Source organism: Caretta caretta, chromosome 13, assembly GCF_965140235.1.
Source record: "Caretta caretta isolate rCarCar2 chromosome 13, rCarCar1.hap1, whole genome shotgun sequence".
Lineage (NCBI taxonomy): Eukaryota > Metazoa > Chordata > Testudines > Cheloniidae > Caretta > Caretta caretta.
Window position 1 is genome coordinate 1968028 of NC_134218.1, and position 24687 is coordinate 1992714.

General features: G+C 47.3%; 1 protein-coding gene across 1 annotated transcript; it reads right to left on the reverse strand.

Moving 5' to 3' along the window:
- Positions 1 to 6278: 6278 nt before the first annotated feature.
- Positions 6279 to 19633, reverse strand: LOC125622189 (BPI fold-containing family B member 4-like). Its single transcript, XM_075118996.1, has 13 exons — positions 19500 to 19633; positions 17871 to 17978; positions 16917 to 17060; positions 16373 to 16436; positions 15834 to 15897; positions 14442 to 14533; positions 12757 to 12936; positions 12268 to 12321; positions 11027 to 11194; positions 10358 to 10400; positions 9769 to 9832; positions 8791 to 8864; positions 6279 to 6772 (listed from the first exon to the last, which is right to left on the reverse strand). Exons 1-10 carry the CDS (start codon positions 19631 to 19633, stop codon positions 10359 to 10361), a joined length of 1050 nt encoding a protein of 349 aa, XP_074975097.1. The 3' UTR covers positions 6279 to 6772; positions 8791 to 8864; positions 9769 to 9832; position 10358.
- Between the last annotated feature and the right edge of the window lie 5054 nt (positions 19634 to 24687).

A 24687-nucleotide genomic window follows, 5' to 3' on the forward strand; every position in this document is an offset into this window, starting at 1 on the left:
CTATATTGGTCACTGAAGAAGACCCTTGTGTTGAAACTCAGAATTAGATATTGACTCCTCTATATGTTTGTAACAGTCATGTGGCTTCGCACCGAACAGCAGTAACAAGCGACTTACTTCTGTTGGAGAGAGAGACAAACTTTCGAGCTACACAGAGCTCTTCTTCAGATCTGAAGAGCTCTATGGAGGCTCAAAATGTCTCTCTCACCAACAGAAGTTGGTCCAACAAAGGAGATTCCCTCCCACACCTTGTCTCTCTAATGTCCTGGGACCAACATGGCTACAACCACCCTGCACATGTCCAGGCAATGCTGATGAAGATGAGCTGTACGGTACTCAGGTTGGATGCTGGATCAAACTGCTGTTTTGTACTGAGGTTGCAGCTGCTACCAAATATGGAAGAGTAGATTCATCTCAAACAGTAATGCTGCCTTCAGGCCTTGGAACCCATGGAAAGGATGTTCACGGCTTCCCTTCAGGATTTCACAAAACCAAGTGAATTCCTCATGTCAGACCCCGTGGGGAGCTGTGTTCTTTAACTAAACATCTTCTTGTATAACCTTCATCAGATCAAACAGTACCAGGGTGAGGACAGAGCACCAACCTATTTCCTTTGGTATGTCAAAGGCAAAGATACGTTAATGCAAACAGGATTAACTCCTCCTTACAAACCGCAGAGGACACAGACATACTTGCTAAAAGCAGATTGAAAAGCCTGAACTTCTCATGTTCTACTGGAGGTATTTACTTTCCCCTCTCCTCCCCATTGACGAAATCCTTGCTGCCAGCCCATGGGCAGCAATAACGCACCCAGTAGCCCGGCTGGCAAAGTTATAGACTTTGCTCCATTTCGTAACCCTTAGATAGCAGAGCTCAGTCGCCCTATAAAATCTGTACTGTCCCCATGGAACAGTTGCCAGATAGAAACCAGCGGAGATCCAGCCGCCACTCTGCCACCTGAGCACTGCAGCTACTAGTGAGCTCTGTACCTAGGAGCTGAAATGGACCATAAAAAGCAGAAAATTGGAATCGTTAATATGGCCGTCACACAAGGTCAGAAGGGGAGCACGAAGCGGGACAGGAGAGCAGCAGAGAGAACCAAATAAGGCCTTTTCTACCCCAGAACGTTACCCTGGTTTAACTAACGGTGTGATTTTAAATCTATGTAGTTAAACCAGAGCAAAAACCTGTATGGACACACTTATTCTGGTTTGGCTAAACTAAACTGAAACATGCCACTCTAAGCCCAACTGAGAATGTTCACACAGGGGTTTGCATCAGTTTGATTAAACTGATTTCGAAACCAATTTAAATTAGGGTTTGGCTACTTGGAAACTGGCACCAAAATAACTACATGGGCTGTAATTCACACCTTTCATTATTTCAGTGCAAGTCTGTGTCTCATCGCTTATTTCAGTAACTATTTGACTGACAAATTATATCAGTCTACTAATGTTAGAGCAAAATAGAGGGGGGGCATTATTTTGAAAATATTCATGTCATTATTTCAGTTCCAGTTTTCATACAGGCAAAAAGCCTTTAACCTAGTACAACTGCCTCCCATAGACAGGACTTAACTCACCCAGTGCAACAGTGATGCAGGAACCAGGTGGCTTGGCAGCCTGGGAAAGGCAGGATCCAGGAGAGTAAGAACGTACCTGAAGGGAGGCAAACGGAATGAGATTAGGACATCATGTTGTGGCCCTGTTGCACCCGGTAGAATGGCCTGAGACAGATAGGGACAGGTGGGTAGCCACAGCCATCACTGAAGAACGGAAGGAGTGGGGGGGTGTATTTGTACTTTTAAAACAAAAAATTCTGTTTCTCTGGGTTTCTACTCCTGTGACCCTCTTGAAGCACGAGCTGCCCCCTCTTTAGCAACATGGGCACTGCTCCTTTCAACCCCTAGGGTTATAGAGACAGAGAGAGAAAGGACCCCATAGAACAAGGGGTTCCCCATACCCCTCTCACCTCTCCAGCAAGCCCCCTGAACCTCATCTGGCTCCCTGCTTTTGGAAACAAACGTCCCATGTTAATTCAGTTGCTCTTGCCTCTTCCAGATCCGGTCCAGTGGGAGATTTCTCAGTTGTGCAGATCCTTTCCATTTCTCTGGTGCTGCTGCCCTTGCATACGAAAGAGTCATTGAGCCCACTGTGCTCCTGACCTTAAGACGATCAGATACGGTAGCCCACATCAGAGCTCAATTATGGTGCAGCCCAATTCTGGCCCTAATTCTGCAGGCTGCTTTGAAATCGGTTGTTCAAGAACATATTTCACTTCTAAAATTATTCAGAAATTGCAGAGAGATTCAGAAAAATCCCCAACAAAATGGCGTGGGGCCGATAGTCAGAGAGCCATCTGAAGCTGTGTCACTCTGGTCCATTTCCTCATTCCAAAGTCGGTTTGTTTAGGTATAGAAGATAAGCATGGTCTATATCAGCATCAGAGAAACAAACTGCAAAGGGTCTGGGGCCAGCAACTGGCACATAAGAACATTAAAGGCCAGAATAAGCCATACAGGCTTTTGTAAACTTGGATATTGGACTCATCCTACACTTGGTGTGACTCCTCGCCTTACCCCTCTCCCAATCTCTGCTCAGCTGTCAGTTGGGTGCATTGAACGAGGTGGTTTCTACTGCTCGGTTGCTATTTGTCCTCTATCTGTATCAACAGTTTGGAAAAAAGAAACCTGCCTGGCCAGATCTCATTCCCTTTTGGTTTTACAATGTCCGTGCACGTCCAGTGCTGTGGCCATCACATGAAAGGTCAAAGGAAAATATGGCAGGGGAGGGACCAGGCTTGGTTCTGACCTCAGATAGAGTTCTTGGGGGTGTCCAGTTGCAGAAATGTTACAGTTTCATAGATTACAAAGTCAGAAGGGGTGACTGGGATCAGCTAACTTTGACCTCCTGCCTAGCTCCAGCCATCAAATGGCCCCGAGTTTATTCCTCTTTTAACTAGAGCAGGTTGCGTAGAAAAACACACAATCTGGATTTTAAATGTCCAGTGCTGGAGACGCCATCACAACCCATGGTGAGTCGTTCCAATGGTTAATCATCTTTCTTGTTAAAAGCTGGCACCTTCTTTCTAGTCTGAATGTGTCCAGCATCCACTTCCAGCCATTGATCTTTTTATGCCTCACTCTGCAAGATGGAAGAGCCCTCAAGTATCAAATTATGTTCCTCATGTAGACATATCGACTGTCATCAAGTCACCCCGTAACCTTCTCCGTCAAGCTAAACAGACTGAGCTTCACTACAAGGCATGTTTTCAATGCTTTAAATCATTTTCAGTTGGATATTGTGATCCCAATCCGCTGACACAATCACCAATTAGCCAAGACCAGATTTTCATCCCAGGGGCCCAGCTCCGCATGCTTGTGGGTTGGTTTGTGTTTTTACACACACTAAGCTGGCTGCTCCTGTAAAAGGGGGTCCTGCGCCTATTGGTGCATGGAGCTAACGGTGTATCTGAGTAAACAGATGGGCATGACCTGCTCACAGAAATGCAGCTTTGCACGTGCACGCTGGTGGCTTGCCCACTTTGGCCGGAGAGCTCTAACCTGCATGCAAATGAAGGCCTCTGAATCGGATGCTGGCTCATCATGTAGCTCCCAAGGTGCAAGCAACACATGCAGGTGGATCTCAGCTCCAACGCAACCCTCCAGCCATGCTGATGTGATGCTACTTGCAACCACTGGCAAAGTTTCCAGGAGTCTACGGCCATTTTGTAATTCAGCAAGACTTGATAGTCTCTGCCATAATGCTAGTTGATGCCTAGCTTAGACACATAGCAAGGCAAAAGGCAAAGCCTCATGGGCCGTGCATTAATTAGCGCTGCTGTAGAATCCAAAGTGCCCTATTGCATTGTGACGATAGGTATTTAGAAATATATGTTTGATGTTTTACTAATGGTGAGTCTCCTCTGTCACTCTCCAGTGTAACGCCATCGCTACCAACCAGTGTAGCAAAGGAGAGAACCAGGCCAAGAACATATCTAAAGATTCTTACCCTCCCCCTTTTCTACACTTCGGGCTAGAAGGGACCTCAAGAGGTCGTCTAGCCCAGCCCGCTACTCTAAGGCAGGATTAAGTAAACCTAGACCAGCCCCGACAGATGTTTGTCTAACCTGCTCTTAAAAGCCTCCAATGACGGGGATTCCACTCACCTGCTCCAGAGCTTAACTAGCCCTAGAGTTAGAAAGGATTTCCCAATACCTACCATGCCTCTTCCTTGCTGCAAAATAAGCTGATTGCTTTGTGTCCTACCCCCAGACATGGAGAACAAAGATCTCCATCCTCTTTGTAACAAACATTTATATTTGAAGACTTGTGTCCTCCCTCTGTTTTTTCTTCTCTAGACCAAACATGCCCGGTTCTTTCAACCTTTCCTCACAGCTCATGTTTTCTAACTTCATATTCTCCTTGCTCTCCTCTGGACTCACTCTAACTTGTCCACATCTTTCTTAAAAGGTGGTGCCCCAAACTGGACACGGTTCTTTAGCTGAGGCCTCCCCAGTGCCAAGTAGAGCAGAACAATTACCTGACGTATCTTACGTGTGACACTCATGTTAACACATCCCAGTGTGACATTTACCTTTTTTGCAACAGCATCACGTTGTTGACTCATATTCAATTTGTGATCCTCTAACCCCCAGATCCTTGTCAGCTGTATTACCACCCAGCCAGTCCCTAATATAGAGCTGTGCATGTGATATTTCCTTTCTAAATGTCATATTTTGTGCTTGTCTTTATTGAATTTCATCTTATTGATTTCAGACCAATTCTCCAATTTATCAAGGTCATTTTGAATTCTAATCCTGTCCTCCAAAACTTGCAACCCCTCCCAGCTTGGTGTCATCTGCAAATTTTAGAAGTGTAGCCTCCACTCCATCATCCAAGTCGTCAGTGAAAATATTGACTAGTCCTGGAGCCAGGACAGACCCCTGTGGGACCCCACTTGCTATGTCCTCCCAGGTTCACAGCAAAGCATTGAGAATTATTCTGAGTATGGTTTTTCAATCAGTCGCGCACCCACCGTAGAGTAATTTCACACAAGCCACATTTTCTTAGTTTGCTTACGAGAATGTCCTGTGAGACTGTGTCAAAAGCCTCACTAAAGGCCAGACTGGGGGAGGGAGCAGTAGATGTGATCCATCTGCTAGGCTGGTTACCCAGTCAAAGAGGGAAACTAGGTTACTTTGGCGTGATTTGTTCTTTGACAAATCCATGTTGGCTGTTCCTTATAACCCTGCTGTCCTCTAGGTCCCTACAAATTGTTATTTTATCATTTATTCCAGCATCTTTCCACATACTGAAGTTACACTGACTGATCTATAGTTCCCCAGATTCTTCCTTTTCCTTTTAATGATGGGGGCTATCGTTTACCTTTCTCCTGTCCTCCCCCCATGAGTTCTCAAGAGAATTGCTAATGGTTCTGAGATTGCTTCAGCTAGTTCCTTAAGTACCCATGAGTCAATGTTCTCAGAATTTCTCCAATTTACTGTAACTTCCTTTCCCTTTTGTGTAGCCAAGAACAGAATTTGGTCTCACTATAACGTGACCAGATAGTAAGTGTGAACAATCAGGACAGGAGGTGGGGGGTAATTGGTGCCTATATGAGACAAAGCCCCGAATATCGGGATTGTCCCTATAAAATCGGGACATCTGGTCACCCTATCTCACTAACACGGCCAAAGTCTGATTCTCCTCTCACTTCCCGGGTGTAACTCCATTGGCTTTGGCGAGGTTAGTGCCAATGTACCCTCGTGTGAGAGGAGAATCGGGCCCCCAGGTTCATTTTAACCAGTCAGATCTCTTGTTTTTAAAGCAAAATGTCCTGAGTTCAATTCCCTTTTCACAATGGTGGAGTCCAGGACATTTTAGTCTGTGCAGGCATAGAACTTGGTGTGCATGAGTCACCCTCCAGTGGAGAAGAATGGCCTAGCAATCCTCTAGTAGTCGCTCGCTCTGTTTCAGATTTCAGAAACCAGCACTCTCTTGGTGGCCTTTGAAATGCAGCGGGTCATGGATTAACATTTGGTCAGGTAAAGACGCAAGCTGCTACATTGTTACAGATCGGAACAAACGGTCCTATGGAAGTTTTCTGGTGAGCAACTTCTCAAAGATCTGTGTGTTAATCACCAAAAGTGAACTCAATCTGCAGTGGGAAACTGAACACAGGGAGCTCTCTGGGAAATATACAAAAGAGAAACACAATCTGGAGTGCTGAAAAAGTAGAAATGTTTATTAAAAGAGTAACAAAAAGGGAAGCACACCCCTGCCTACCCATAATCCCCTGCTTGGCACAGGAAACTCTCCTGACCCTGAGATGGTGAGGTTTACTTAACAGTCTCTAACAAGTTCACTTGTTCATTATACTAAATCTACCATATTTTCCCATGTAAAACTCAGAATCACCTGGTACACTGTCCCCCCAGGGGCCCCCCCACAGAGCTTAGCCATTCAGCTACATACCTAACCTCACATGCGGTACACAAACTGTGCTAATTCATCTAGTTAGTGGCACGCACTGTTCTCAGCTGGTGTTTGACCGTGCAATCCTAGTACTTACATGTGCAAATTAGGCCTAAACTACCTGAAAATCTGACTCAGCCTTGAATCAAGTTAGAGAAAGGAATATAGGACAATATCAGTCTAGCTGGTTCATTCTTGTAGGTCTTTCGGGCTCTCTTTCTGCTGTCAGCGGTGTCACCACAAAGACCTCAGCATGCTTTGGGCTTTCCAGGCTCACACACGCACCACAACCAGGCCCTGAGGAAGTTTAAAGAGTGACAAGTTTAACTTACTTCCTTACCCCAAAGGATGGGGCATTTCATTCAGTCTGTTCCATTAGCAGCTGAGGGGCTGTAGGGGTCTGGAGTGTCCCTGGAAGCGCCTGGTAAAAATTCTGGCACCAAACTTAAAGGAAGGCTGTGGAGCAATTTCCCTGCCTCTGCTAGAGACTGGAAACTCCCCTCTCTGGGTCCTGATCAATAATCCCTGCCAGAGGTCAGTTATTTTAAGGTCTCATAAAAATGTATGCGGAGTGTAACTTCCCCACCCGCCCCTCCTCCATTACCAGCAGAACACTGAGCCATGCTCTCCAGACGCTGTCAAAAGCACAAACGCCCCCAGCAAAGCGCAGCTGAGTGCATCTGTGATTGCCACCTCCCCCGGCCTCAAAATGATGAGACAGCCGCATTGTCCTCAGCAGACAAGAAATGGCAGACCCCTGGGGCCGTTCCTCTCTGCAGGTGCAGCCACCCCTGCCGGGCCAGCAGGAGAGGGGACCGTCTTTGTGACAGCCCCTTGCTAAGGCATTGGAAGCACACCCCTGAGCGGTTTCAGAGGAACAGCCGTGTTAGTCTGTATTCGCAAAAAGAAAAGGAGTACTTGTGGCACCTTAGAGACTAACCAATTTATTTGAGCATGAGCTTTCGTGAGCTACAGCTCACTTCATCAGATGTTTACCGTGGAAACTGCAGCAGACTTTATATACACAGAGAATATGAAACAATACCTCCTCCCACCCCACTGTCCTGCTGGTAATAGCTTATCTAAAGTGATCAACAGGTGGGCCATTTCCAGCACAAATCCAGGTTTTCTCACCCTCCACCCCCCCACACAAATTCACTCTCCTGCTGGTGCTAGCCCATCCAAAGTGACAACTCTTTACATAAAAAGAAAAGGAGTACTTGTGGCACCTTAGAGACTAACCAATTTATTTGAGCATGAGCTTTCGTGAGCCACAGCTCACTTCATCAGATGTGTACCGTGGAAACTGCAGCAGACTTTATATACACACAGAGAATATGAAACAATAGGTATTGTTTCATATTCTCTGTGTGTATATAAAGTCTGCTGCAGTTTCCACGGTACACATCTGATGAAGTGAGCTGTGGCTTGTTTCATATTCTCTGTGTGTATATAAAGTCTGCTGCAGTTTCCACGGTACACATCTGATGAAGTGAGCTGTGGCTCACGAAAGCTCATGCTCAAATAAATTGGTTAGTCTCTAAGGTGCCACAAGTACTCCTTTTCTTTTTGCGAATACAGACTAACACGGCTGTTCCTCTGAAACTCTTTACATAATCAAGTCGGGCTATTTCCTGCATAGATCAAGGTTTTCTCACATCCCCCCCACCCCCATACACACACAAACTCACTCTCCTGCTGGTAATAGCTCATCTAAACTGACCACTCTCCAAGTTTAAATCCAAGTTAAACCAGAACACTTGGGGGGGGGGGGTAGGATTTGCTAAAGAAATCAAAGATTGCAGCAAGGAGGGGCGAGAGGCTGCGACACGCAAAGATGTGACGCCACTGGGGCAAGGGGCAACTGTGGAATCGTCGTGGTTTGAGGGCACAATTGTGCATGGCCATTGCACCAGCACAGGGAGGGTAATGACTCCCCCTACCCTGGTGCATCCCATGTATGGAGGTGTCACAAGCCAGTCCCTGTGCTCCAGGACTGCTTCCTCCAGCAGAGGCAGGGCCAACGGGTTTTGCAGGCTGTGCACCCTTCCTGCACACTGAGCTGCTCCAGGAAGCAAAGCTGGCCCCTGAGGTACATAATGCAGCCAGTGCCTTTAAAGGCACAATAGTCTCCCAGAGAAGACGTGTCCCTGACTCTAAAGGAAGGGAACTTGGTGCAATACAAGACAACATATCTGGCTCTACAAAAGGCAAACTCCCTGCCCAGCGACAAACTTCAGGAGTGAGTTGCTCCAAGCACACAGATGGGAGAGGCAGCAGCAGGGCAGATGGAAATAGCCCTTCTGAATTCCTACCTCCACAATCTGAACAGCATTAATCAGCTTAATGCCCAGCACATTTGGCAGTGGGAGTCCGACAGTCAGAGCCTCTGGAAGAGACAACAAGTACGTTTATTTCACCCAGCTGGAAGGAAGTTGGCTGCACAGTTCTATGCACCTGCTGAATTCTCACTGAAGACATGAGTTTACCCATCAGACTAGCACAGAGTTTTCAAGGAGGGAAGGCTGGGGGACCGGAGTTGAGTCTCATCAAATACAGACAGCTCTTGAAACTTTGCAATGCAGCTGTTTTCATTTCTGAGGTTCTTTGTTGTTAATTGTTGCAAGGAACACAAGCATCTGAGCCGGGGCCAGGTGCTTTAGGAATAGAGGGCTAGATAACAGCTTCTAGACACAGCGCTGGGGATTTCACCACCCCCCGGGCAGCACTAAAAGGCCATTCGCTAGCTATGCTGAGGAAGGAGTAACATTTGACTCCCCTTCAAGAGGTGCAGCAGACTCCCCCTCATGCACTCAGCCAGCCAGTCCTGTTAGCTGCAAATCTGGGAGTTGGGGGGAGCCCTGGGAGATAGGAGGGGGCACACCTTTGGAGTAGAGCATGCACTTCCCCAAGCATAGGAGCTGCAGCTCTGGGCCCCTGTATTCAGGCTGCTCAAGGAAAAGGGGGATTCAGGGGAATTCTCTCTCCCCCCCCAGGCAGCTGCCTAAGCAGGGAAACCCAAAATTATCTAGCCCAAAATTATCACCATCACCAATAAGGCTTTAGCAAGACAACTGACAATTTGTCTACCAGGGCTCCGTAGCAGCTACCGGCAAGCTGCAGGTTTGGCTCCAGCCCCACTTCAACTCTTCCCATTCAAATTCCAAAAGTACCTAAATGTCACGGTGACTTTAAGAAGCCAGCAGAGATTTACCATCAAAGCAGCAGAGACGTTTGCTTTGGGACGTCCCTGGCCAATGTGAACTCTGAAGATAGCCCTGAGCTGGCCTTACCATTGATGAGCGGCACAAAAGTTTCCACCAAAAGTTTATTGATCAATGTCCCGAGACTAGAGACCTGAAACAAAGCATAGTGCTGCAGTGAGCTTCTGGCTGGCACGTGACAGCCAGGCACGCAGGCTGGGATTCAGCTGGCCCTGCAGCATGGGAGCAGAGCCTAATGCTTCATCTCCCAGCAATGCAGCTTATGGAGAGCAAACATTGCCCGTTTTCTTTGCCAAACCTTGGCATCCTCACTCAGATTTCACGCCCTCCCTTCTCAGGCAAAGCTCCCGCTCAGTCAGTGGAAGCTTTGCCTGAGTCCGGAGTGAGGACTTCAGGGTTTGACCCTGTGTCACCTCATGGAGGCAGAAGGAGAATGACACAACTGAAGAACAACTTCAATCTACGAACTGTGGCAGCTAGTGATTAGGAATGTCAGCCAGCTGAGGCCATCACCACAGGCGGGAGAAAGCAATGTTTGTACCAACAGCAGCCTCCGGTGCTACAGATCTCTGCTTGTCTCCTCTCCCCACAGATATGGGGCACAGCAAGTGTTTGTTCGGACTGTGCTCTTTAGATATTTCTAGAAAAATGAACTTACGCTAACGATGCCGACGTCTGAAGATTCCAAGATTAGATCCGCACTGGGGAAAAGAACACAAGTGGTACCTTGTCAGCCAACAAATTGTCTGATTTGATCTTTTATCTTCCAGAGACAAAACGATTGGGTGAATATCTTTGGAGCAGTCACACACCCAGAGTACAGTGATAGAGAGAGAGAGAAACTCACACACACACACACACACTCAAAATACAGTCACAAGTACACAGATATTTCAGCTTTTAAACCCTGAGCCAGATTTTTCATACTCTGATTCCTGACTTGAAACCCCTACATCCATATTCAAGTCCCTAACAAATAACTGCCTGGATTTCCTGAGCACCTGCAGCCCCTTGTCGAGTCCCTAGGCACCACGAGTGCTGAGCACTGCTGAAAAGCAGGCCAGCCCAAGGAAGTGCACTGTGCTGTGTGCTTGGTTCCCTCTCCTGGAGACTGTGCTGCCAAGACTCACAAACAGCGAGACCGGATACCTGGTCAGGGATACACTGAGCAGCAGCTTGCCTCCAGCCACAGAGACCTGGGCATTTAAAACAAGGTCCTGCAATGAGAGAGAGTCCGTCTGAAGAGCTGGTGCCAACTCCACTTGCAATTGCTTCAGTCAGCTGAGTGCAGAGTGTAGCACTTTGAACTCTGGGCAGCCATACTTACAGCCTTCAGGGCAAGGAGAGTCTGGATGGTTCCATCCGAATATTTCTTGAACACCTGAATCTTGACAGAGAGCTTGACGGTGGCTTTGTTGGCTTCCAGAGTGATGAGTGGGGGCCCGAGCACTGTTATTTTAATGTTCAGAGGAGATACCACAGAGCAGCTGGGACACTGTAGGGATCAGAGACACAGGGCTAGGCGTGAATGAACTGGATATTGCCTTCTATTAGCACAAGCCAGCTGGAACGTCATGGTTTAACGCCCAGGGCCTAGCAGTTCATAACTAGACCCCCACCCAGCTCAGAATCCCAGTGTCAGGTCAGTGCAATTTCCAAACCTTGCAGGGATCCTGGGTTTGAATTCCCTGCACCTTGCAGAGGGAATACAAGTTCTTCGGCAGGCTGCAGAGAGCTTTTGGGAAATGCAAATGAATGCCATTCAGGGCAGCTGCCATGCTTAATCTCTCAATACCAGAGGCTTAGTGTGGCCCGACAAAGGGGGAGTTGACCTCCTTGCAGGGTGACTGCCTGCCCACTGACTCCGCTATCCCGCCCCATTCCTGTGAGGTGCCTTAGATTGGGTAGCATAGGTCACCTCTCCCTACTCTTGAAAGCACCAATGCACGGAAGTGATTGCAGATCCTTCTAGAAGGGGCTGGGGGTAGTGAGGGCCCTGTGGCAGAAAGCCCGCCCTGAGGGATATCAGAATGGGGCAAGCCACCCAGGGGCGAGGGTGCAGAGCCAGACTAGGAGGCGGGAGCTGCACAGTAGTGAGCAGCTGTTTGGGCTGGCGAATGCAGGCGGACAGGAGATGTTGTTTCCCGATTTGCTCAGGGCAGCAGAGACCCGACAGCCAACCCCAACGTAAGACAAGACTGGCTGCAATGCCAAGCCCTCACAGGAGGGCCGTGCCTTGAGTATAGGCTGCAGGTGAGCCACTGCCCTCCTCCCAGAGACAGCAGGACTGGAGAGAAGGGAAGAAAATCTGCTTGTGGCCGGCTGCTCCCCTCACACCTCCCGGGAGCAGGGCTTTAGGGAGAGAAGCCGGGACCATTTCAGCTTGAATTAGCCACAATGGACATACTGCGTGGCTGAGAGCAGGAGGCAGAAGGACCCCAGGGCGCTAGGATGAGTAGAGCTGACCTGGCATGCTAGGGCTCACCATGGTGCCTAGTGCAGAGGGACAGAGAGCTGATGGTGTTTACACGGGCACACCATGTAATGTGACACAAATACGTCACTCACCCCAGCAGGAATCAGAGCTGTGATGGCGTCCGTCAGCTGGGTGGCACCAGAGAACTGGGAAAACAGAACAACCTTCAGCTGAAAAGGCCAAGCTCAGGTGTTATGTGATTTAAATGGCAGATTCCACCCTCTCAGCAGTGACCGCTCACCCCATTTGCTTCCCAGAGCCACTTTGCACTTTCCAGCCGGTTTGCTCACAGCCTCTTGCCCAGGCCTGAAGTCCTAGCTCTGCAAAATTGCCACTGAATGTGCAGAAGTTTGGGACACGCAAGAAATGCTGGTCACACTCCTACGTGCTCCTAGATTCCCCGGCCTGAGTGAACGTCTCTGCTGTTTCAGTGCTTTCCAAGCTGTTAAGCACAGCTCAGTGAGCTAGGGCAGGGGAATTAGGAACTGCCCAGAGCATCAGGAGATGGAACCAACGCTACAAACAGGCGACCGTGTATTTCCTCCAGCCTGGATGGAAATACGCCGACACTCAGTACTCACCACGTCTGGTTTAGAAATAAAGGTCTGTGGCTGGATCCGGCCGAGGAGGGACAGCACGGCATTGAGGAAAGCCTGGCTCAGCCCCAGGTTCAGAACATTGCCCTGCAGGGGAGGCAGGGGGACGGGGACAGCGCTGCCAGGGAGGGAGATTTTGTCTCCTCCCACCTGCTGGATCACGGCCTGGAAATGGAGATGGTACCGAGTGAAACCATCAACTTAAAACCAGGAGACTCACCTGGAACTGCGAATCCGAGGCTGCTGCTGGGTTTACACCTTTCCCATTGCTCATCTGCTCTTGTTCTTATTTAAGAACATTTTGTTCTCTCAACCGTTCTCTTTACATTTAACTAAAAGTTAGTTTGCCAAACTCGAGGATGCACAATGAAGGTTTCTCTGTTTTATTAAGTAGGCCTGAAACCAACCCCTTAGCTCACTGCTGTGTCCCACCCCGTGGATTTCACTGCTTGGCAAATGAAAGAGTTTGGGTACGGAGAGCTGATGGGTGGAGCTGGCTGTTTACTGCCACGCTGCGTGCATGAGCATTCACACAAAGACTGAAGCACGGTCATTCATGCTGCCTTGATATTCCCTCTGCACGTTTTCATTCACACGTGCCTGGGACATACCTAACCCTGACTCAAATCCCTGCATATTGACATGCAAATAAAGAAACCCAGGCATGGATAGGAACATTTGTTGTTTGCTTTTTTATTACTTGCTGGTCTTCGTTATTTGTATTCATTATTGGCCATTTGTGTTTTGCTATTCATTGCTCCTTATTCTGTGCTCTCCTGTTTAACAAGTAAAAAGAAAAGGAGGACTTGTGGCACCTTAGAGACTAACAAATTTATTTGAGCATGAGCTTTCGTGAGCTACAGCTCACTTCATCGGATGCATATGAAGTTGAGCTGTAGCTCACGAAAGCTCATGCTCAAATAAATTTGTTAGTCTCTAAGGTGCCACAAGTCCTCCTTTTCTTTTTGCGCCTACAGACTAACACGACTGCTACTCTGAAACCTGTTTAACAAGTGTTAGTCATCTGTGAAGAAGCAGAAAAAATTCTAAATGACAGCCTAGCCGACAAGCCACATTCCCTGAGTAATGGCAAACAGTGACACTGGATGGTTGCAGACAGCCTAATCGGAGAGGATGAAAATGGTTTGTCCCAGCCATTGGTGAACAGTTACCAGTAATAATTATCTTTGCAGTAATCAGGAAAGGTTTGTCAATGATTTGCAAAGAGAAAAGCAAAGGGCTTGATCCAAAGTCCATTGACTTCAATGGGCTTCAGATCATGTCCTAAATGTCAGGTTTCAGAGTAACAGCCATGTTAGTCTGTATTCGCAAAAAGAAAAGGAGTACTTGTGGCACCTTAGAGACTAACCAATTTATTTGAGCATAAGCTTTCATGAGCTACACGCTTATGCTCAAATAAATTGGTTAGTCTCTAAGGTGCCACAAGTACTCCTTTTCTTTTTGTCCTAAATGTGCGACTAGTATTTTAATATTAATGAGGTCAGCCGTACTCTAGGGTTATGCGGTGCAGGACGTTCCTCATTTATATTAATTGTATCAATGTCCCTGAAGGCAAACAGACTCCCCCTTAGCACAGTGATCAGAATAAAGAACACCAGAAACCAGCACAATGCAGTCTTAGGGTTTTGTTATCCAAAGTCAACACTTACATTTAAATCCAGTCCGACATAAAGGTCAGTTATCAGTGGAAGGCTGGCTAACTGATACTGGATGTTTCCTACGGCACCAAGTGGGACCAGCACTGCACGGAAACAGAGTCCATCACATCAAGAGAAAACAACAAGATAACCAGCTCCTTTTCTTCCCAAATTGCTCTGGGCTCAATGCTGAGACTGTTACTCATGCTGAGTAGCAAAGGGAATTGGCTTTGGTGGGACTGTTTCACAGAAGAAATGTCTGGCTGGAAGGGACCTCAGGAGGTCATCTAGTCCATGCCCCCATCTTGAGGCAGGACCAAATATACCTAGACCATCTCGGACAGGTGTCTGTTAGTCCAACTTGTTCTTAAAAAGCATCCAGTGACGGGGATTCCACAACCTCCCTTAGTAACCTGTTCCCGGGCTTAACTATCCTTATAGTTACAAAGTTTTTCCTAATATCAAACCTAAATCTCCCTTGCTGTAGATTAAGCTGAGTAAGTGCTATTCAGGGCAAGCTAAGGATTCCCAAATTAGGCCTTCTATGATCTGAATCTTAGAATATATCCAAAAAGGCAACGAGCCAAATGCAGTGGTAATGTGTAAATAGCGTGAGTGGGGGTGAGAATAAAGACACCTAAAATGGTTTAACTTGCATACCAGGGGAGTGGAAGAGACGAGTGTAGTAGGAAAAACAGCTGACATGAAGCTGGAAAAAGGGGAAGTTACAGCAAACTCTAATTTACCCCGTTTTCTAGCTTTGATTCCTTTACACTCGCCTAGAAACGCTAGCCCTACTTACTGATGTACAGTTGGATTGAAGGCTGGGCAGGAAATGGTTAAAAAACACCATTCCCATCTCGAATCGGGACTAAAAGTTGAAATCTCAAAAATTTTCACAAACTGACAGGGCAAAAAATTTTCGGTTCCAGTCAGTCAAAACCTTTTGATTTTGGCCTTTTCTTTTTTTAACCTTTGTGTGTGTGTGTGTGGGGGGGGGGGTGAATTAAATTAAATTTCAAAACACAGTAATTTTGAACCAAAAACCAAAATGTTTCATTTCAAAAATGGCAAAATTGGATGCTCTGGCAATTTCAAAAAAAAATTCAAGTCAGGAAATTCATCAGAACTGGCTTGTTCCCATAAACAAATTCAAATAATCTTCATTTTCCATGAACACACATTTTGTTGAAAAATTCCTGACCAGCAAACCACCTTTGGCATCATCCCTGAATGTAACCTCTCACTCTCAGGGTGGGCCCGAGCCCACAATGGTGTGGATCTCCCCCTGTGGAACTTGTAGGCTGAGAGCTTAAGCTGACCCACAGAATGATGACTGCTCCATGTGCTGGGATTACTGGGAAAGGGGAGAAAGTGGGAAGGAAGCTTGTGCAAGATACGTACCATTCAGGGTGCCCAGCAGCTGCACGTTCACGAGCTTGGTGATGTTGCTGACTACAGGACACAACTGTAAAAAACAGCAAACACTCAGTACCTGACTATCTGTTAGCAAACCCACCAACTTCATTGGGAGCCCTTGGGGAAAAGATGCTAACCAATGTAAGGGCAGCAGGGTCTGGGCTTCTGTGGGGAAACCCTCAGAACTATGGAGAACACTTTTGGCTGTTAATTTCCATCTCAGAGATTAGTAATTGTTCTCACACACACACCCCCGGGGGGGTGGGGCTCAGCAGCCACTAGGCTGCCTACCTGCCCTCCATACCTTTGCACAGGGTGGGACACTCAAAGAACAACAACAAAGAGAGGGAAAACGAGACAGGAAGAGAGCTGAAATTCCACATGCCCCTGTAACCAATCAGTTCTGATTCTTCAGTGCCTGGGCTAGCAAACTTCACAATGAATCTAATAAAATAACAGTCCAGGCCATCCCTCATCTGCTTCTCAATGACCCTCTGGCAGGACCAGTCAGTCTTTGATCTCACCAGGCTAGGCAGAGTTGTCGTAAGGGTGCTAGACACTAATCCATTCACGGATACTGGCAGCAAACTGCAAGAGAAAGACAACCAAGTATGAAATCCAAAACAGGGCCAGGGTGGCTAAAAACACAAGTCTCAAGAGAATCATAGAATCATAGAATATCAGAGTTGGAAGGGACCTCTGAAGGTCATCTAGTCCAACCCCCTGCTCAAAGCAGGACCAATCCCCAATTTTTGCCCCAGATCCCTAAATGGCCCCCTCAAGGATTGAACTCACAACCCTGGGATTAGCAGGCCAATGCTCAAACCACTAAGCTATCCCTCCCAAAGAGAGGTAACAAGAGACTAGAACCACCAAAAGGTCCATAGTCTGAGGTAGTGTTAGCCACCTTTAGTTTAGTTAAAGGGTTTTGGAAGTGACACAAAACCTCATGCTTCAGGTTTTAAACCCCACATCTGTTGCCATGGGGGGCCCCAAAATGGAAAATGTATTATTCACCCAGCCCTACTGATGATCACTACAGAAGGTGGGAAAACCACTGGCACCTACCCTAAGAGGAGTCTGATGTCAAACGGACCAAGCAGGGATTGGCAGTCTTCAGTTACAACCTGGAAGACACCTGCTGAATAGTCTGTCACCCTGACTTTTGCGATAAGGTTCACGTCCACTGAAATATGGATCAGCCCAGATAGCCTAGAGAAATAAACTCAGGTTAAATAGAGCTCATCTCACAGCATGCTTCAATATGATACATCGAAGGAGAGCTGTTTATAACCTCCAAAAGCAAGATATGATGTTCAGATTAAAATGAGTGAAATCTCACACCTTTCTCTATTGAAATTCACTGCAAACGCTATTAACTGACTTCTGTGCCTGCACCGTCGGCACTTTGCTGCATGTGGTGACCCTGTGAAAATCCATACGAGGTGTAACATTTCCTCGGTGCTGCGATGCACACGGACGTAGGGTTACTTTGCAATGAGGAAATTGCATAAACAACATGGTGCAGTGCAAAAATATCCACATCTCTGTATTCCTGAGGTGAAGTAACAAGAATAAACTGGTCAAAGTGGTTGCAGTAGGTTAATACACTGGCCTTTCATTTCTGAGCTTTGGGTTCAAATGTGACCATAAGGAAGTAATTTGCACTCCTTCCATAACTGTTTTTCCCCCCTCTTTACTGTTCTTTGAGTTTTGACCCCTGAGTTCTACAGACCTCGGGAGTAACAGAGATTTTCTATGGGAGGGAGGTTTCCGAATTGCAGTGTTTTGTGAAACAAAAGTTACAGTGAGCCAGATTATGCCCTCAGATGCAGGTTCATGGCAACCATTGCCTTCAGGGGGAGCCACCAACAGGTATCTGAGGGCGGAAGAAAGCCCACTGCTTTTCCCAGCACTAGTCAGGACTCCTCCAAAGAGCATCTGACCAACTTATCCATTCATCGTTCGGTTCTTTGTGCCAGTGAGAACAAACAGCTGCAGGTTGTCAAACCCTGTACTCACAACAAGTTGCCACTGATCTCCAGCTTAGTAGCAATGGTCAGTTGGCCCCCAATTCCAGGCAGCAGCGTCACCGACACCCTGGGCAGCTGGATGTTAACAACTTCTAGTCTGCAGAATGAAAGCAGAGGCCGTGAGAAACGGCTGAGCAGTTACACACATTCAGGAACTGAAATCCCAGATTAGCCCTCTGTGATCTGCACTTTAGAATTTACCCACAAAGGTCACGGGCCAAATGCAGTGGACACGTGTAAAACGGTGCACAGGGTGGGGAGGCGAAGGCAGTCTAACATGGTGGAAATAAAAATTGGGGTAGGGAAAAGCAGCTTTCCTGGCAGAGCTCTCACTTGTGGCAAGACGCCTTGTGTATGAGAGAAATGCTAGGAACCTGCATGCAGGTGCTACACAGACCCAGTCCAGACCAAAAAGCCAGCGTGGGGTCCTGGAGTGAGGTTGATCCAGGAAGTTGTATCTGCTTTTCATTCTGACCTATCATTGACCTTCCCCCTCACACACACGCAGAGAGAGAGCTGCACATCACACGCGTAGACACGCGTGCGCGCGCACACACATTAGTAATGGCTTCACAGCTATCATTCTGCTACTGAAAGTATAAACCGCACCCCCCAGGACTGTCACACTGTTGCCCAACTTGCCACTATGAGCTGCAGCGTGGGCATCTTGCCCGCAATGCACCACACCCCCATCTTACCATCCCGTGGGAGAGCTGGAATGACAGCCTGTGGCATAACACCACAGCGACGGTCTACATTTAGACTGCGTTCGGTGGGGCAGTGACTGGTCCTTTTCCTTGCCTGTAAAGCACCTCGCGCACACAGTGCTGTGGCCCATCCAAACCATGGAAATTCTTTAGTGCATTGACAGGTGAACAAATCCGATCCTGGCCCCTGCACACATCAAACTAGGCATGCACTTACGTGTGTCTACCTTTGATATGGTACCCCAATACCCGCACATACCCCAACACCCGCACATAGGTGTGTGTTTGAATTTGCACCTGCAAAACCTATTGGGGTCAATGTTCTTTGTCCCCAAAATCTGTTCTATTCTGACAAGCCAAAACCCTGGACGCAAAGAACAAGGATAACAACTTTTACAGTTTGGAAAGAGCAGTAGGTGTGGGATGTCCCAATGAGAGTTGCACCTACAGATGATGACAGAGCGTCCTGAGGGTCAGATATGGGGAAGACTTGGACCCAAAGATGAAGGAAGTTCAGAGAAAAGGCTAAAACTGCCTTCTTAAGTCATTCCAGTGACTTCAGCTGGTTGGGTCCCTTGATAACAATCAATGATTCTTCTATACAAGATGCAATCATAGACCACAAGAGATGAAGTCTGAGTTCACAACTGGCATCCGTCGGCACAGCACCAGCTGGGAATTTGGCACTGAGGGCCAGCTCCTCCCCTCAGTGCCAAATTTATACCATTTATATATGGTATAAATCAGCATAAGGATCCATGACAGGGACTCTAGACTGACCATATTCTTACTGATGGTAGCTTGTCCCTGCTTCTCCCCTTTGAAGTCAGTCATAAAGACCCCCATTGACTCCTGTGGGCTTTGGGTCAGGCCCTCAATGCAGAAGCTTCAGCATATTGTTCTCCGCTTACCCTGTGATGCTGATGAATGAACCGAGTAGGCCCCCTCTGCTCACGATGTTGGGGATCTGTATCGCCTGGAGATGCTTTTGGAGAAGCCCATCCCGAAGCAATGCACCTGAGACAACTGGAACACATCTTTCCATGAGACCAGAGATCCTTGAGAGTGACCCCTAGTTGAATGGAACTCACGGTGCGAGTGCTACATCAGTAATCCATATAACACCATACAAGGGGGAGCAATATTTTACAATATGGACTGAATTGAAACAGTCTTTGGCTTAGTAGCTCTGAAAGGTAACCATGAAGAGCATCCTCAGAGTGCTGTAGGGGAAACTGTGTTATAATTACAAGCTATCACTTCAGTGAGAGCGGTTTCCTGGTCCTGCTTGCAGGCTACGGGGCTTTGTAGGGAAGCGTGTGATCTGGGTCTTGTGCAGTCAGACTGCAAAGAGCCAGCCTAGAGTAGTTGGGGTGACTTGTGCATCTCTGCCTTAGAGAGCAGATTGTTTTGTGTCTCTCTGGTTTTGGTTTCTGTGACTTAGGATTCTGGATTCTAAGCAATGAAGTCATGTTACATTGCAACCTTCTAGAAAGAGAATTTTATGTTTTTATCTCATTTCTGTGTGTGTGCTGCAAACTTAACACACTAATTTAAACAAGATTACTATGTAGTTGTGTCTGTGTTACAAACTTGCTACCACCCTTGCCAGATTAGTGCTGAAAGCTCAGCTTGTACTGTTTGTGTTCCATTTGGGGCATAACCACAATTTCAATTTTAGTATAACAAGTATGTCAATATACACTAGAAACATTAACTCATTCATTAATTCTCACAACAAACCCTGAGGAAGGAAAGTCAATTCCCCACCTTTTACAGATGGGAAACTGAGGCACAGAGGGGCTGCAGACTTGGGCCCAGATCCTGGGATGCTAAGCGGCTGCTTTGTGTTACACCATCCCCTGCTCCTGATCCTACTGGGATTCCACAGGGCCCTACAAAGCCCATGATCACTTCTGAGTCTCCTGCAGGAACCGAGAGCTCTGGGGAGCCAGGGCTGCACCCGGTAAGCGAGTAAATACAGAATAAAGTAGGAACAGGGAAGGTGACAAAGCAAAGGGGCAGTTCAGAGAGGCTTTGTTCCCACTCATCATCCCACACAGTTTGCAGCATAACCATAACCCATATTTTTCTATTTACCATTGTGAATTCCCTCTGGACTGACTAAAGAAAAGACTCCAGGGACCACGCCCTGAGATAGGGGCAGCAGGCTACAGAAGAGGATGATTCCCAAAACCTTTAACATCTTCAGTTCTGATCCCTGCAGAGAGAATCTTCAATCAGTGCAACTGCAGTGTAACCAAGAAAAAACAGGCCCCTGCTGAGAGATCCAGGGCCCGTGGGCCAAACCCTGGCACTCAGCTCAGTCCTTTCTCAGCCAAAACTCTCACTGGAGCCCATGGGAGTTTTACTTCCATAAAGAATGAGTAAAAGCTGAGTGAGGACATCAGGATTTGGCCCAAGAACAGCATATCATCATTCATTGCACCACCAAAGCATTTTAGACACCTCTCAGAAAAGGCAACCAAGCTGCCTTTCATGGAGATGAGTCCTTAATCAATGTTCTAATTATTAACAACTTTCTATGGCCTTTATACCAGTAGTAGTGCAGATTTGTTCCAAGGATCTCTACCAAAGGATTCATCGCAAGAGCCAGCTAGAAATAGCAGTAGTTCGAGCTTGACATGCTATTTTATTCTTTTCAATTTTCATAAGTGACAAAATAATCAACATAAATAAACAATGTAATGATAGAAAAAAGTCACAGATTTAAGAAACCCAACACTGAACTGAGTATCCACGTCGTTCAAGGATTAGAAATGTAATGACCGCGTGATCACTCGCTCACTTCAAACTCATTCGCATCACACGAGGCGCAGAGGAGCTGGTAAGGTAGTGTTATCATTGTTATAATTACCTAAATCTGTTCTGGCTTCCTCGGCTGATGCCTGGTAGCTGTCCAGAGCCTTCTTGCTTTCTCTGTTCTTGGGTAGCTGAAGTAAAGCAGGGACCCCATATATAATCAAAACCTCTGTAAGAATGAGGAAAATAAAATGAATGATGAAATATGAGCTAGCCTCTTGGGTATAAGAATTCCATGGGGGGAGGAATTTTTTCCTGTCTACCAACATAACTGAAGACATTTAAAAATTGAGCCTGTTCTTGAACAACAGGTTGTTCAAACGAAGCTGCAGGCTCAGGGTCACCACCACCACCAAGCAGCATTCTCATGCTCCAACACATAGTGCTCTGTCTTGCTAGGCTGAAGTCAGGAATGCTGAGGACTTGCAAACCACATGGCACTGGGAGGGACTCCTGTCCACCAGGGTTGCTTGCTGGCTGTAGGACAGGTGGCAAGGTCTTTACATGAAGCTGTGGAAGTCAAAGAAGAACATTACTACTAAGCAGGCACTGAAGAAGGTAGAGTCCCCATGAGTCAGTTGTCAAGTGTCTTCATACTCATCGTCCCAGCTCTGTTCCTGGAGAACACGCATGGATGTAAACTCGATTTTTAAGGCATTTGCCCGGAGCATCAGTTTACAGTAGATATTTGAACCAGGTTCTTCACATAGAAGAGAAAACAACATAGCTACTGCATCAAGGAAACATTTTAATCTCCTGGGGCTCAGTTGGGATTTCCGATGCATGGGGAGGTGCATTCTCCTATTGCTTATCTTGTAAAGCCAACGATTGTGCTTGTACGTGCAAACACTGCAACAAGTATTAACGTGCACAATGTCATGGAGGGCTGGACGCATTCTGCTCTGGAAGTCTGGTCGTGGGGGCCAGCTCCATACATCACAATGCTGAAAGACCTGGAACCCAAGAGCCAGATCCTTAACGGATATAAACAGGCATAATTCTCGTGAACTCAATGGGTCAGATCCCCCTTTGATGTAAACAGGCAGAGCTTCATTGAAGTGAGCTGAGGGTCTGGCCCAGAGATGTTAAAATGAAAGGTACAAACATGGACACTATTATACAAGGCCATAAGAATATAGAAACTCAGAATAAATCCCTATAGCCCTTGCTACACCTAAATTACAGCCAATAAGATGCCTTCATTCATATCTAATAATTAGCTCTGCCACTATATTCCTGCTCTTGCAGTGTCCAGCTGCCATTTGGGTTGATTTATACTGCATGGTTTTATTGCTGACATTGCTGCTGGTTCTGTTTGACTTGATGGTTTGGAAACCCTGCCTGGGCAGCTCTCTTTGTTTGCATTTGAAGGGAGCCTCTCCAATTTAATAAGGCCAAAGCAGTCACCATAAATGTCAATGGAGAATTTTCCAAGAGAGGAAAATATGTGGCCTCCATTTGCACAGATCTCAGCTGCAGCAGAAGGATGCGCACGGCCACGTATCCGGTAAGACAAGTTATTGTGTAGACATGCAAACAGAATGCCAGTTTTACAACATAAACATCACACACATGCCCCCCTGAGATCCCAATCAAGACCCTAATGCGCAAGTGGGAATGAGAATCTACAGCAGCTGTCAACAATCCCTTTGGTTCAAAATTTCAAAGGCATTTAATAAAAACAAGGGCAGATCAAGGAGGAATGCTAACAAGGAGCTAACAACATGCAGGGGACTTTTGCACAGCCTAAGACCTACACACAGTGTGGCAAATTGCCAGTACGATTATGATGGGTCCTGCGCTTCCTCTTCTGGGGGGAGGGGTTTCAGGGCGCAGTTTCCTGCCCCTGAACTAGGGTATCTACTGTCCCACTAGTAACCAGAGAAGAGTAGTGGAGAGGGAGGGACCCGGGCCCGTCCTCTACTCCGGGTCCCAGCCTAGGGGCCTAGGGATAGCGGTAAACCACTTGAACTAGTGCTTCCTTCCTCTGGGCTACTTCCCTCTCCTGCTCTTCAGCCTGTGGGGCTTCCTGCCCTCTCTCTCTGCAAAAGCCGGGTGTCTCTTTACCTAGGGTCTTGGCCCTGGTCTACACTAAGAGTTTACGTCGAATTTAGTAGCATTAAATCCACAAGATGAAGCCCTTTTTTTTTTACTTAAAGGGCTCTTAAAATCGATTTCCTTAATCCACCTCTGACAAAGTGGATTAGCGCTTAAATCGACCTTGCCGGGTCGAATTTGGGGTACTGTGGACACAATTAGACGGTATTGGCCTCCGGGAACTATCCCAGAGTGCTCCATTGTGACCGCTCTGGACAGCACTCTCAACTCAGATGCACTGGCCAGGTAGACAGGAAAAGGCCTGCAAACTTTTGAATTTCAATTTCCTGTTTGCATGGTCACCTGCAGCTTGCCACGCTGGCCAGAGCTCATCAGCAGAGGTGACCATGATGGAGTCCCAGAATTGCAAAAGAGCTCCAGCATGGACCATACTGGAGGTACAGGATCTGATCGCTGCATGGGGAGAGGAATCCGTGCTATCAGAACTCCGTTCCAGTTTTCGAAATTCCAAAACATTTGTCAAAATCTCCCAGGGCATGAAGGACAGAGGCCATAACAGGGACCCGAAGCAGTGCCGCGTGAAACTTAAGGAGCTGAGGCAAGCCTACCAGAAAACCAGAGAGGCAAACAGCCGCTCCGGGTCAGAGCCCAAAACATGCCGCTTCTATGATGAGCTACATGCCATTTTAGGGGGTTCAGCCACCACTACCCCAGCCGTGTTGTTTGACTCCTTCAATGGAGATGGAGGCAACACGGAAGCAGGTTTTGGGGACGAGGAAGATGATGATGATGAAGTTGTAGCTAGCTCTCAGCAAGCAAGCAGAGAAACCAGTTTTCCCAACAGCCAGGAACAGTTTCTCACCCTGGACCTGGAGGCAGTCCCCCCCGAACCCACCCAAGGCTGCCTCCTGGACCCACCAGGCGGAGAAGGGACCTCTGGTGAGTGTACCTTTTAAAATACTATACATGGTTTAAAAGCAAGCATGTTTAATGATTAATTTGCCCTGGAATTCTCAGCTCTCCTGGACATACTCCCAAAGCCTTTGCAAAAGGTTTCTGGGGACAGCAGCCTTATTCCGTCCACCACCTCCTCCCCAAGTTCCATAGCCTCCTCACCCAGATGCCCAAGAACGCGGTGGGGGGGCCTCCAGCCACCTGGCCACTCCACCCCAGAGGATTGCCCAAGCAACAGAAGGCTGGCATTCAATAAGTTTTAAA